Source organism: Vanellus vanellus (assembly GCF_965231255.1).
Source record: "Vanellus vanellus genome assembly, chromosome: 1".
Classification (NCBI taxonomy): domain Eukaryota; kingdom Metazoa; phylum Chordata; class Aves; order Charadriiformes; family Charadriidae; genus Vanellus; species Vanellus vanellus.
The window spans coordinates 174552543-174565035 of NC_138905.1; the positions used below are offsets into that span (position 1 = coordinate 174552543).

General features: G+C 42.2%; 1 protein-coding gene across 3 annotated transcripts in view; it reads right to left on the minus strand.

Moving 5' to 3' along the window:
• Positions 1-548: 548 nt before the first annotated feature.
• SLAIN1 (SLAIN motif family member 1) overlaps positions 549-12493 on the minus strand; it is a gene marked incomplete at both ends in the record, with an annotated part of 54413 nt that continues 42468 nt past the window's right edge. For all 3 annotated transcript variants that reach the window (XM_082486120.1, XM_082486119.1, XM_082486121.1), the window contains 3 exons: positions 549-624; positions 6816-7122; positions 9054-9218. In XM_082486120.1, the coding sequence (XP_082342246.1) occupies positions 549-624; positions 6816-7122; positions 9054-9218 (548 nt within the window). The remainder of the gene's footprint in view (positions 625-6815; positions 7123-9053; positions 9219-12493) is intronic.

Consider the following 12493-nt stretch of genomic DNA (forward strand, 5'->3'; position numbering starts at 1 on the left):
CATTACCCCAAAAATATTATTTATGGCACAGAAAAGTTAAATTATCTCTCTGTTGTTCAAGGTTCAGGCAAATTTAAATGAACTTAAGTATACAATATAAAATGTACTGAAAACACTAGAAAAAAATTCAAGCACATACATAAGTCCCCCCAAATTAAAAATAAAATGTGTGATGCCTTTACACTGAATAAATTATCTCAGAATTTCAGTATGGCAAAGCTGCCTGGAAAGCACTATCTCCTAGTTCTTTCCAAGGAAATATTCTGGTACTTTGCACACATATAATACTTTCTCCAGTTCCAAATGCCAACACTGCCATTGTTAGTGTGATAACAACGCAGCTGTTCAGGTAACTGATTAAGTGCAATTTTTAGTATTTTGATAAGATGTTCATTTTTTAAAAAAGACATTGCATTATGGATGGTTACGTATTAAAATCCCAGGGGGAATAATACTGTATGACCCTCTTTTCCCAAATCATTGTTACCCAGCCAGCTGGGTAATGAAATCCACATTATTTATTTTCCACTGTTGATGGGCATCCTTTATCAATAGCAGCCATCTCTCCAGTTCCCATCCCGCATCGTGCTGAGCGACGAAAGTGGCTTTGGAGGCTGAAGAAAACTGTATTAAATGAATGACAAAAAAAACCACAAAGGAAGTCATATTTCACATGAAAGATCAAGGTAAAACACATCATTTGCTTCTGCAGTGACACTGGCTTTGTGGCTCACTTGGAAATGTAACTCTGGTATATTTCTGGCTCTATGCTAATGCAAATGTAAAGATCTAAGGTGAAATTAAGGCTACTTCCCACTACTGTTACTGGTCTTAGCAGGATAAAAGGTTGGCGAAAAGGAATTTCGTAAATAATTCTCATGATGCATGAGACCCCTCTAAATGAGAAGATCTTGTTCTTCAGGGCTAAAGGCAATAGAAACCTATTTGTGTCACTATGGACAGCAGACATATTCCAATATGGATGGACAGCAGAGATCTAATGGGAAATATTCTCCAAAAAGTCGTAGCGCTCAGCACACCCGTCAAAAAAACAGCACTTTATAAAAACACGATGCACTAACAGTAACGAATTTTGGCATCTTATCAGTTATAGAATCATAGAATCATAGAATCAGTGAGGTTGGAAGGGACCTTTAAGATCATCAAGTCCAACCATTAACCTACCCTGATAAGAACACCACCACTCCTAAACCATGTCCCTAAGCACCTCATCTACCCTTTTCTTAAACACCTCCAGGGATGGTGAATCCACCACCTCTCTGGGCAGCCTATTCCAATGTTTAATAACCCTTTCAGTGAAAAAATGCTTCCTAATATCCAATCTAAACCTGCCCTGACATAACTTGAACCCATTTCCTCTTGTCCTATCACTTGTCGCCAGGGAGAAGAGGTCAGCTCCCATCTCTCTAAAACCTCCTTTCAGGTAGTTGTAGAGGGTGATAAGGTCTCCCCTCAGCCTCCTCTTCTCCAGGCTAAACAACCCCAGATCCCTCAGTCGTTCCTCATAAGGTTTGTTCTCCAGACCCTTCACCAGCTTTGTAGCCCTTCTCTGAACACGCTCCAACACCTCAATGTCCTTCTTGTAGTGAGGGGCCCAAAACTGAACACAGTACTCGAGGTGAGGCCTCACCAGTGCCGAGTACAGGGGGATGATTACTTCCCTAGTCCGGCTCACCACACTATTCCTGATGCAGGCCAGGATGGTGTTGGACTTCTTGGCTGCCTGGGCACACTGCTGGCTCATGCTCAGCCGGCTGTCCACCAACACCCCCAGGTCCTTTTCTGCCAGGCAGCTTTCGAGCCACTCCGCCCCCAGTCTGTAGCGCTGCATGGGGTTGTTGTGACCCAAGTGCAGGACCCGACACTTGGCCTTGTTGAACCTCCGTTGAACCTCAGTTGAAGAACTCCAAGTCCTGCTCCAGACCCTCTTATCCAGACAAGTGATGATGTGTTTCCATCCCACAGCTGAAGTCAGAGAGCCACCAGTTCCAGTACTACCACCCCTGCAGGGAACTTGCTGTCCTCTGGGCCCGCACACTCACACCCAGGCTGCATCCCTCACTTCTCAACAAGGACTTACTATAAAACATTAGTTGACCATCTTTTCAAACCCTCCAGATACTACCGAGGTAACCGTTTCAAATAAGAGTGAAAAAAGGAAAAACAACCATCTGACCACCAACTCACTGGTGACAAGGCAGGCTATCTCTAATTGGCCACAATCATATTTTAGTTAGACCAGAATTTACTGAAAATAGTGCCTCAATTCTGTGCAACTGTTTCTTATAAAGACAGGTGTCAAGACTTGTTCTCACACTTCTCTGCTTTTTCTGTGAATTGCTGATGCCTCCCTGTCCCTTCCAAATGCCCTTGGCATTTGGCAGAAGTATGTTGAAAGGCAGGCAGAGTCAGTAAGTTAAAAGCAGTCACCAGAGCAGCTTCTCGCCTCTCTGCTACAACTGCTTTTTTAGTGGCAAAAACATTGCACTTAAGTAAAAAAAAAAAAGCTGGTTAAACTTAGGTTCTGCCAAGCTGCTTTTGTGTGGCTCCGCTTTGTTGTGGGATCACTTCTCTTTGATATAAACCCAGTTACTTGAGTCATAAAACACAACCTGCCTCTGTCATTTTCTGCAAAGGCTGCTTTCATTTCTTTTTCTTCCAGAAAGAAAAAGAGGAAAGTATGTTTAACAACCTTCAAGAAAGAATGGAGAGGGTAAAGAACAATTAACCAAGCTGAAAATAACTGTAAGAATACTGCTGTGTATCCAGAGCTGAATCTCTGCTACAGGGCAGTGTGGCAGCACTGAAAACAGTTTCAAACAAACACAGGCTGTCACAGTATGATGCCACGTGGTTTGAGATAACAGAGTTTTGAAGGGTCTATAGTCCCTTTCTACTTTCCCATCATCAGCTGGATAGCAGTGACTTGCTCCAGGGCAAGGCAGCAGGAGCGAGCAAGCCTCGCACCATGGCTACAGAGCTGTGCTTACCTTTCTGTCATGTCTGTGCCTGGTACCTGGGACGATCCAGACCCTGACCTGCCAATTGACTTCCTGGCTTTAGCTGGGACCTGCCTTGTCACTGGACTTGGTAATTCCAAGCACAAATACAGGCTGGGCACAGAATGGATTGAGAGCAACCCTGAGGAGAAGGACCTGAGGGTGCTGATTGACGAGAAGCTCAACATGAGCCAGCAATGCGCGATCGCAGCCCAGAAGGCCAACCGTATCCTGCGCTGCATCAAAAGAAATGTGGCCAGCAGGTCAAAGGAGGTGATTCTGCGCCTCTACTCCACTCTCATGAGACCCCACCTGGAGTACTGCATCCAGTTCTGTAGCCCCTAACATAGGAAAGACACGGACCTGCTGGAGCGGGTCCAGAGGAGGGCCACAAAGATGATCCAAGGGCTGGAGCACCTCTCCTGTGAAGAGAGGCTGAGAGAGTTGAGGTACTTCAGCCTGGAGAAGAGAAGGCTCCCGGGAGACCTTATTGTGGCCTTCCAGTACCTAAAGGGGGCCTACAGGAAAGACGAGGAGGGACTTTTTACAAGGGCATGTAGTGATAGGATAAGGGAGAATGGCTTCAAACTGGAAGAAGGGAGATTTAGGTTAGATATTAGGAAGAAATTTTTTACTATGAGGGTGGTAAGACACTGGAACAGGTTGCCCAGAGAAGTTGTTGAGACCCCGTCCCTAGAGTTGTTTAAGGCCAGGCTGGACGGGGCTTTGAGCAACCTGGTCTATGGGAGGTGTCCCTGCCTATGGCAGGGGGGTTGGAACTCAATGACCTTCAAGGTCCTTTTCAACCTAAGCCATTCTATGATTCTATGACTTGTCTGGAGACTGGGACTGTTGGCTGACCCTGGTCACCATCAGTGCTGCTCTTGGTTGGGTACTGTGGGGCAGCCTGGCTGTCCCACTTGGCTCCCAGCTCACCTCGCCCTACGGGAAGCCACCCCTGCTGCCTCTCACATCATACCCCCAGGTAAGGGCTGAAAGCAGAGGACTGGCAGATAGAGGATGGGAGGCGAGAAGGTAGGTCTGCAAAAATCCAGAGCATGGAGTTGGAAAGGGCTGGAGGTCACATGAATCCATTCAACAGGAACAAAAAGAGTGCTGCCTCACTTGTAAAGCTAATTAGAGAGGGACTATACTGTTAAAATTTCTTTACACTGCTTTTTGATGCATGAATCTCTGATGGCAAGGAAAAAAGCAGTTAATACTTAGCCAAGTTGGTTATCTTAATTTGTAAAATAAAATAATAGCTATCAAAAGCACTCAGTCATCACTTGTTTGATCCTATACAGTAAATACTGAAGTTCCCTAATGCAGACCCTTTGTAAAGTGTCTAACAACCTATTTTAAGTATCTAAAAGACAAATAACTTGGCTACCTAACAGTCTGGCCACAGGTCACAGAATCACAGAATAGTCAGGGTTGGAAGGGACCTCTGGAGATCATCTAGTCCAACTCCCCCACCAGAGAAGGGTCACCTACAACAGGTTGCACAGGACAGCGTCCAGGCAGGTTTTGAATGTCTCCAGAGTGGGAGACTCCACAACCTCTCTGGGCAGCCTGTTCCAGTGCTCCACTACCCTCAAAGTGACGAAGTTCCTCCTCATGTTAAGATGGAACTTCCTATGTTCAAGCTTGTGCCCATTACCCCTCGTCCTATCAATGGGCACCACTGAAAAAAGACTCCTCCCATCCCTCTGGCATCCTCCCTTTAAGTATTTGAAAGCATTAATAAGATCCCCCCTCATTCTTCTTTTCTCTATACTAAAGAGACCCAAGTTCCTCAGCCTTTCCTCATATGAAAGATGTTCTAATCCCCTGATCATCTTCGTAGCCCTTTGCTGGACCCTCTCCAGCAGATCCCTGTCTTTCTTGAACTGGGGAGCTCAGAACTGGACGCAGGTATGAAGACAGAGCTTTGCTCTGAACGTGCACTTCTCCCTGAACATCTGTTTTATTTAAAAACCAAAAGACCCGTTCTACTTTTTATCAAGTCATCACTAAAAACACTGTTTAATGTTCAGTATACTGAAAGAAGCTAGACTCTTAAACTGATAATCAGAAATACCATTCCTTAGAAATGACCACAGTGACAAAAATCAACAGTGAGAAAATCTGCCTCTGAAGGCTGAATTCCTTACCAGCAAATTCCTTATGAACTGAAACCGCCTTTATTTTCCACAAGCATAAATAAAATGAAACGAGGGTCTTAAAGAACTGTAGGATGAGCTCCAATTCTGCTTGTGTTTTTAGAGTCCTATAAACTTGTCATTCCCACAGTGCAAAGACCATCCAACTTTAAGGATTGTTGGTTTGGCTCTACGGCAACATATGATGCTGCTAAGGTACATCTGAAGGTAAGAAGACAGGAGCCCAGACTTTATGGACTATGAACAGCTTTGTTACTGACTTGAATCAGCTTCTAATAAAAACAGTGTTGAGAGTACAGTGTCTCACCCTCCCACTGAAACCTCTTAATTTTGTTTTTCTTTAATATTGTCTGTTGTATGAAAAGTTACAAAATAGCAAGGGACTGGTCTTCACGGCCCACAAAGTCTCTTTCTCACATGTTGCTATGAAAGATTTAAGAGCTCTGCAGAAGAACACGAAGTGGAGGAAAGGAAAAGGAAAAAAAAGAAAGAAAACCCTCTACTATAAAGAACTCTAACAGAGCGAGTTCCAGCAGAGAGCAAAGGAGGTTATAACAGAAATCTCATGGTACAGTCTTCATCAAAGAAGAAACCTGACGGCTCTTTATCAAAGTTTCACCGCAGTGGGTCAAAATCTGTTGTCAGTCACATTGGTGTAATCCCTGAGTAACTCAACCAAAGAGAGAATGCGAGCAATTGAACTTATTCTGGATCTAGCCAGTATCTAGTGAAAAGCGCAAAAACGGTGAGAGCTAAACAGTTCATCCCACAGAAAACCAGGTGGTCACACAGCGGGCCCTCACAAGACAGGGGAAGAAATAGTTGGAAGAGCTGACACAAGCTGATAGAATTTTCTCTTTGAGAAACTTAATCACCTATTAATCACAGAACATACAGCTAAGAGTTTAACTCCCAGCTGTGATAAGGTGATTAAAAGAGTATCTTTCCTTAAGCTTATTTTATCGCTTACCCTAATACAAAAAAAAATAATAGTAATTTGGAGATTAAATTATCTTGGAAAAATGCATTTGCTTAACAGTATAGCTCACTGCAAGCACGTGATACTCCAGGATTCCCTGTTTGCCTGTTGTCTCCCAGCTGGAATTTAAACGATGCTGGTTCAACCAGCACAAATATCCAGGATATTTCCTTCCTTACAATGCTGTAATGTCACAAGTTGCATTTTTACAGTCTACTGCCATTTACTGCAACAGATGTGCAACTCTTTCTATTTAAGTACTCTAAGATTTGCTCATCCGGTGACATTGAAATAGCAGTTGGCAGAACTCTGGAGGAACGCAAGCCACATGTTAATTATAGGAGGTTTCCATTTGTTTTGATTTCTTACTGATGGGCTCCAATCCATTCTGATTTAGATGTGATTACATTCTATCAATTATCATAGTTTACTAGGAACTACCAGCAAGCACTGTCCATCGCTATTTCTGGAAAGAAGTCTTCACCCAGTTGGTGATTTAGCACTGGGAGCTAGAAACTCTTCTGTTTTATAGCCCAGCTTCATATGCAGGAGAAAGAAAACAAAACAAAAAACCAAAACAAGTAAACAAACCAACCTACAATCTAACCCAAAGCCATCCACATAGGGAAAGGAGGTCTGTTTAACTCTTACCTTCGAACTGGCTGTGCAATTTTACTCCTGGGTATGCCACTTCCATTGATGGCCAGCGATGGTCTTGGAAGAGCACTGCGCCCTACAATCCCTTGACTGGCAGTCTTGTTTGGCATTGGGATCCCAGTGTTGGAATATAACTGCAAGTTGTTGGACACTGGAATACTGCTACTGCTACTGCTGTTACTACCACCACCACCTTGTACGGTTGGGCTTACGTAGGCAGTAGCTTTGAGAGGTTGTCTGACAGACACTGGAAAATGTCCCACACTGTGAACTCTGTGTTGAAGCTGTCCTGGTGACGGAACTGCACAGAATGGTAGAAAAGGAAGTAACAAGGTCAGTATGCAACAGATGCAGCCAGGTAGTAATGCTCATTTTTAGATAGATCTGAATAGGGACAAATACATCATTATACAATTTACTGCCAACTACAAATTGAAAAAACCCTTGGATCCACTGCACTAAACTAAAATACCCTGTTCCATCCCTATCCTGAACAAAAGTCCCACCCCATATTCATCCTTTTTTCTCCCCTCAAAGAGGTTTCATTAGCCATTATACAAGCACGCTAATACCACCTATGAAATTAGAGTTTTTAAGAAGAGAAATTAATGACAGTATAAGTTAATTACCATTAGATCATTTATATTTTTGTAAGGTTGCTTGCAATAACCACATCTTGTTTAAGGAACATTGCATTAAAGCATTATAAGACATCACAGAAGTCTAAGCTTTATGTATAAAAACAATAAAAAGGCTATAAAAAGGTCTTGAATATAACAGTATATTCAAAGGCTGATGTTATGTAAACTATCACCTTAAAAATCAATGCTTCGGGTTCCAGAAGCTTTATATATAGATTTTCTACACAATCCTGCCCTCTGGTGTACATCAGACTTACATCTGTTTCAGAGTCCACATATCAAAAGCAAACCGTCAAAAGCCTGAAGCACATAAACTAACATAGCACATACAGGCCAATCCTTTTTCAAGTCTTTGAAAAAGGGCATCTTAAAATCATCTAAAGACACAGGAGAAAATACAGATGTGTTATTGAATTAAATACTGGCAATATATTGCTATGGAACTCGCATCACAACACAGCTCCTTAAATTCCCCAGCACAGACACCTATTAGAATTGTTTTTCAAAAAATTATTTCAGAAAAAAATCACATTTTATACACACACACATAAACACACAGAGAAACATATATTTCTAAACCAGTAAATAAAAATAGACCCTCAGTGCTGCACCATGCAAATTCAAGTGGGAACCTGAACAACTACTTCCATTCTCCTATTCAAACAGGACAAAAATAAAACAAAATATGTTCAGCAGTCAGGTATATTTTCCAGAAAAGATGCAGTTTAATCGTCTTGAAGACATTTGTAAATTCTGTTCAAATTTGAAAAAAAAAAAAAAAACCAACCCCCAAAAAAACCACCCACAGGAAAAGATCTTGCCAACTTCTGCCTCCAAAACCTCACAGGACATGGGAGGTGTAAGTTAGATCCTTTCTCCTGCCTCTGTCCAATGAAATCCACTTTTTCCATTTCCTCTCAGAGTACCTCAACCACTGTGCTACAAAAGATGGGTTTGGATCTTGATCTATCTTGTTCACATTCTATATTAATAATTCAACATCCACTGGATCAATACTCCTTTCATCCTCCAATCAAGAAGTCATTTAAATTAAACTAATTACAAAGTAATTTTAATTTCCCCACTCAACAAGTATATTATACTTGAGTATATAACCCTCTGTTTACCACATTTGCTCGGAAGAAAATGGCTTAACTCCAGTAGAAGAGAGGTCATGTATTTTAAGATACTATTTATACAGTGTACTGTAAAACCAGCATCGTATAAGTTACCAAGAAAAGCAGTTTTCAATTCTAGTATCAAAATTAAAATTGTAAGCTTATATGAATTAATTGCATTATTGGTGCTTCTATAATACTACTTATTATAATTTCAGTTTTAAAGTTGGCACAAAATGAACAGGAAAAAAAAAAAAAGAGGAGGTGATGAAACTCTCAATACCGCGTAACAGTATCAGCAGGATTTCCTTTCCAAAATAGAAACTTTGAAAATCCTGAGCTATATTAAAATCTGGTGCAAGAGGAACACAGTCTGCTTTTAATTTTTCATAAAGCAGAGGATTGGTGACCACAGCATGTATTTTCCCCCTCTATTGATACCTTGTGTGCAGTCAAAGAACACAGGTACTTACTACACGACTGCATCCTTGAAATCCCATTACTCGCTCCGTGCAAATTGGAGTCAAAGCTCTGGCTGTTCCTCACAGTGACTGGAGAACTAGCAAAGCCAGCGTTACTGTTAATGGTGGGGGTACTTGGCATCCGAGCGAGGTTAGGCATGCTTCTTCGAAGTTTATCTGAAGCAAAAGAAGACAACATCCGCAGTCATGTCAGAATTTCCAACAAACACATGCAGCCTCTGAATAATTTCTGTAGAAAGACAAAATTAAAGCAAATTGCTTTGACAAAAGGAAAAGTTTTGCTCTGCAGGAAGAATATGAATATGTTATTGGCAGCCTACTAATTGAATCCTTCTGACTACTGTAACAGCACGATTATTCACAAGTAATTTTAAAGACACTAATAGGCAGTACATTTTCAGAATCACAAAGATTTAAACGCTAAAATGCCATAATAAGGATGAGTTTCATGTAAATGTCTAAAGTAGGTCAGATGAATCATGCCCTAAATGTGCCTGTTTCTTCGCCCTGAATACAAAGCAAGACTGCAGTGACAGAGTCAGACACAGATATCTACCCTGTGGATGTCTGAAGACAGGTGAGATCAATCCATCCTAAGTGACTAAAGTCTTAATTTCAGGCACCAATGAGAGGATAAAATATTCCATTCAGTACCTGACCTCATTACCATGTTAAGTTTCTGCAGGTGGCCATGCGCAAAACCTGCTAAGTCTTGATGCTGTTCAGTTGCTTGGAGCCCTGGGTTGACATCAGGATTTTCAAATCTGGTGGTTCTCCCTCCAACCTCACTTTAGTGCCTGACTTGGTGGGCATTTTCAGAACAGGTCTGCAGGGCCTTTCACAAAAGGAAAGCTGCAAATGCCCCAAATGTTTCTGGGGCAGGTTCAACAGCTAAGGCAAGTGTCTAAGAGGTCAGAAGATGCAACCCCACTCACGCTAGTTGATTTGGAGAGAGAAGGCAAAACCAAGTCTGACATCTCAGGAAGCCTTCCCAACCACAACAGCATTAGGTAATCTAAGGTGAAGCTCTTTTGGTCTCTTGTGCCGCAGGGCCAAAGGGAGATGGATGACTGCCGAAGAAGAGACTGGCGGAGAATGAATCAGAAGAGACTGGTGGAGACAGAATGATCTGGTCTGAATTGCCTCCTGTGACATGACAGACTTCAGTAAAGCACCGCTGTGGGGAAACAACAGGTCACTTGTTAAATTGTCATTCACAACACCACTACCGCTGGCCTCTTCTCCAGGGTCAGGAGCACAAGTGCTGTGCTCTGCTGAGGTGGCTATGTTTCTTCTGGTACCATGGTCAGCATGGAGGCCACCAGCTCCTGCCCCTGCCGTAGGTTCCAGTGCCTGGCAGCCATCTGCCTCCAGTTCTTACACTCCAACAGAAAGCAGAGGTATGCTTGTCTTCTAACAGGCAGCTACGACTGCTCTCTCCAACAGCAAACAGGGCATTTCAGGATTGATGTTTTGGATTTATGCACAGGAACGACACATCACGCACAGCTTGGAATTACTGTTTTGGGTCGACCTCTTAGCTCACAAAGGGCAAGTTCAGTCCACAGACACAGTGAATTAACTTAGGAATCTCTGTTTATCAGTCCACATAAATATATAACCTAATCAGCACCATCATGAGCTCCTCTAATCCTTAAAGCTGCTAACAACTGACAAGTAATAAGAAGTGACAGTACAGTTCTATCTATACAAGGTATTAGGAGTCACTAACAGTAACTTCAATACATGTGATGCCTACGTAATTCCAGTGAACTGAGCCACAGCAAGGCTACAATGCCAGCTGTTTTTTATGATTGGTCCTCATGATAAGAACTGGTACAGAATCTCGCAAATAGTCAAAAATATCCTTGTACTTCAAAGGCCCAGCATTTCTAATAACCTCATGTCCCAAGTTCCAATTACTAGTGCCTATCTGCCCTTGACACTGTATCATGAACACTACTCCTGTAACGATGAGACATTCTTCTCTTCCATCTCAACTAAGGTTGACTTTCAGTCACCATACATGGTCTGACGTAGAAAACCATTGCTGTCTAGAAAGTAGTTTAAATATTCCCATAAATTAAATACACTACATTTTCATATTTTTGAAATCAAACAGTAGGTATGGGAGATAAGACAAGGAGGAGTTCAGTGCAGGAAAAGGAAAACGTCTGAGTTCCCGGAAACTAGAGTACAGCCAAATCCTAATAAAGAACCAGTTTAAGGGTAATCCTTCATCACAGTTAGAGTTGTTGTGCTTCAGTGACTCACCACTAACACTGGCAGGCTGAAACTGTCAGCAGTACAGCAATGAACATTAGCAAAGGGATTACCCACTGTGGTTCAGGCAGGTGGTAAGTATTAATATCACTGATATAACAATGATTTATGAGTTTTCAGGCTTCCAAAACTGTCCTGCGGATGCAAACAATGGCATCCATACAGCTACTATATGTCCCTATTTCTGAAATACTCATGATTTTGCAAACTAGAAAGGGAACTGCCTTCCTATGATGCAATCCTTGGCCCAGAGTGGCAGAAAACTCATGAATATGGGATGTCTGTAGCTACTGTTAATTTTGGAGCCCTAGCCTACCCTTTGAAATCCTAGGTCAACACCACAGCACTTGGCAAAAAAAAGGTCTGAGCAGCAGGATGGTGGTAGGGAAGATGGTACTGTATAAAACATCTTTTCTAATACTTTTCACATATCACATTGTATAAGCAGAACTCCTTGGACTCTACATGCTCTTCAGGGACTGCATGAGCCACTACAGGCATGATCTGTGCCTTGAATTGTCCAGTGGATGCTACAATAGCAAGAAAAATAGGTACAGAAGTAGCTTGGATTTCCTCCATGTTGTGGGTGGCCACGTCTTTCTCCTCCTGTTCAATTAGTCCCTTCTCGTTCCAGCAGTCTGCTCTGCTGCTGAGTCATTCAGTCCTCAAGCAGCAGATTCCTGCTGCACCTGCAAATTCTCATCCATCGAGCATCTGCACTACTTCTTTGATGGGTCCTTGTGTCTGCTGAGATAAATGGCCCTGAAAAGCAATGAAAATAGCAGGTCAGTTCTGTGTTTGGGGAAAACCCAGAAACGATCGTCTTGATGGCATTTTGCAGCTTTCATCTCCTCGGATGATGCATTCTCTTTGATCTCCTTCTTGAAGTTTGTTCTGTCACCTGTTCCCCTCATAAGAATAGTGGAAAGAGTCTTACAGACCTTTTGTTGGTAAAAGAAACGCTGGCTCTTGTGAGCTTGATATATGGAAGCAGAAGGTGGGAGTTATGTGACTTTAATATTATTTCAGGCTGCTGTGACATGATTAGATACAAACTTGCTGGAAATACATGAGAAAAAAATATTTTTCCAAGCTGCTAGTGGCAAAACTTCCCTTTCTAGAGCTTTTTGCTCTGCTAAAATTGATGA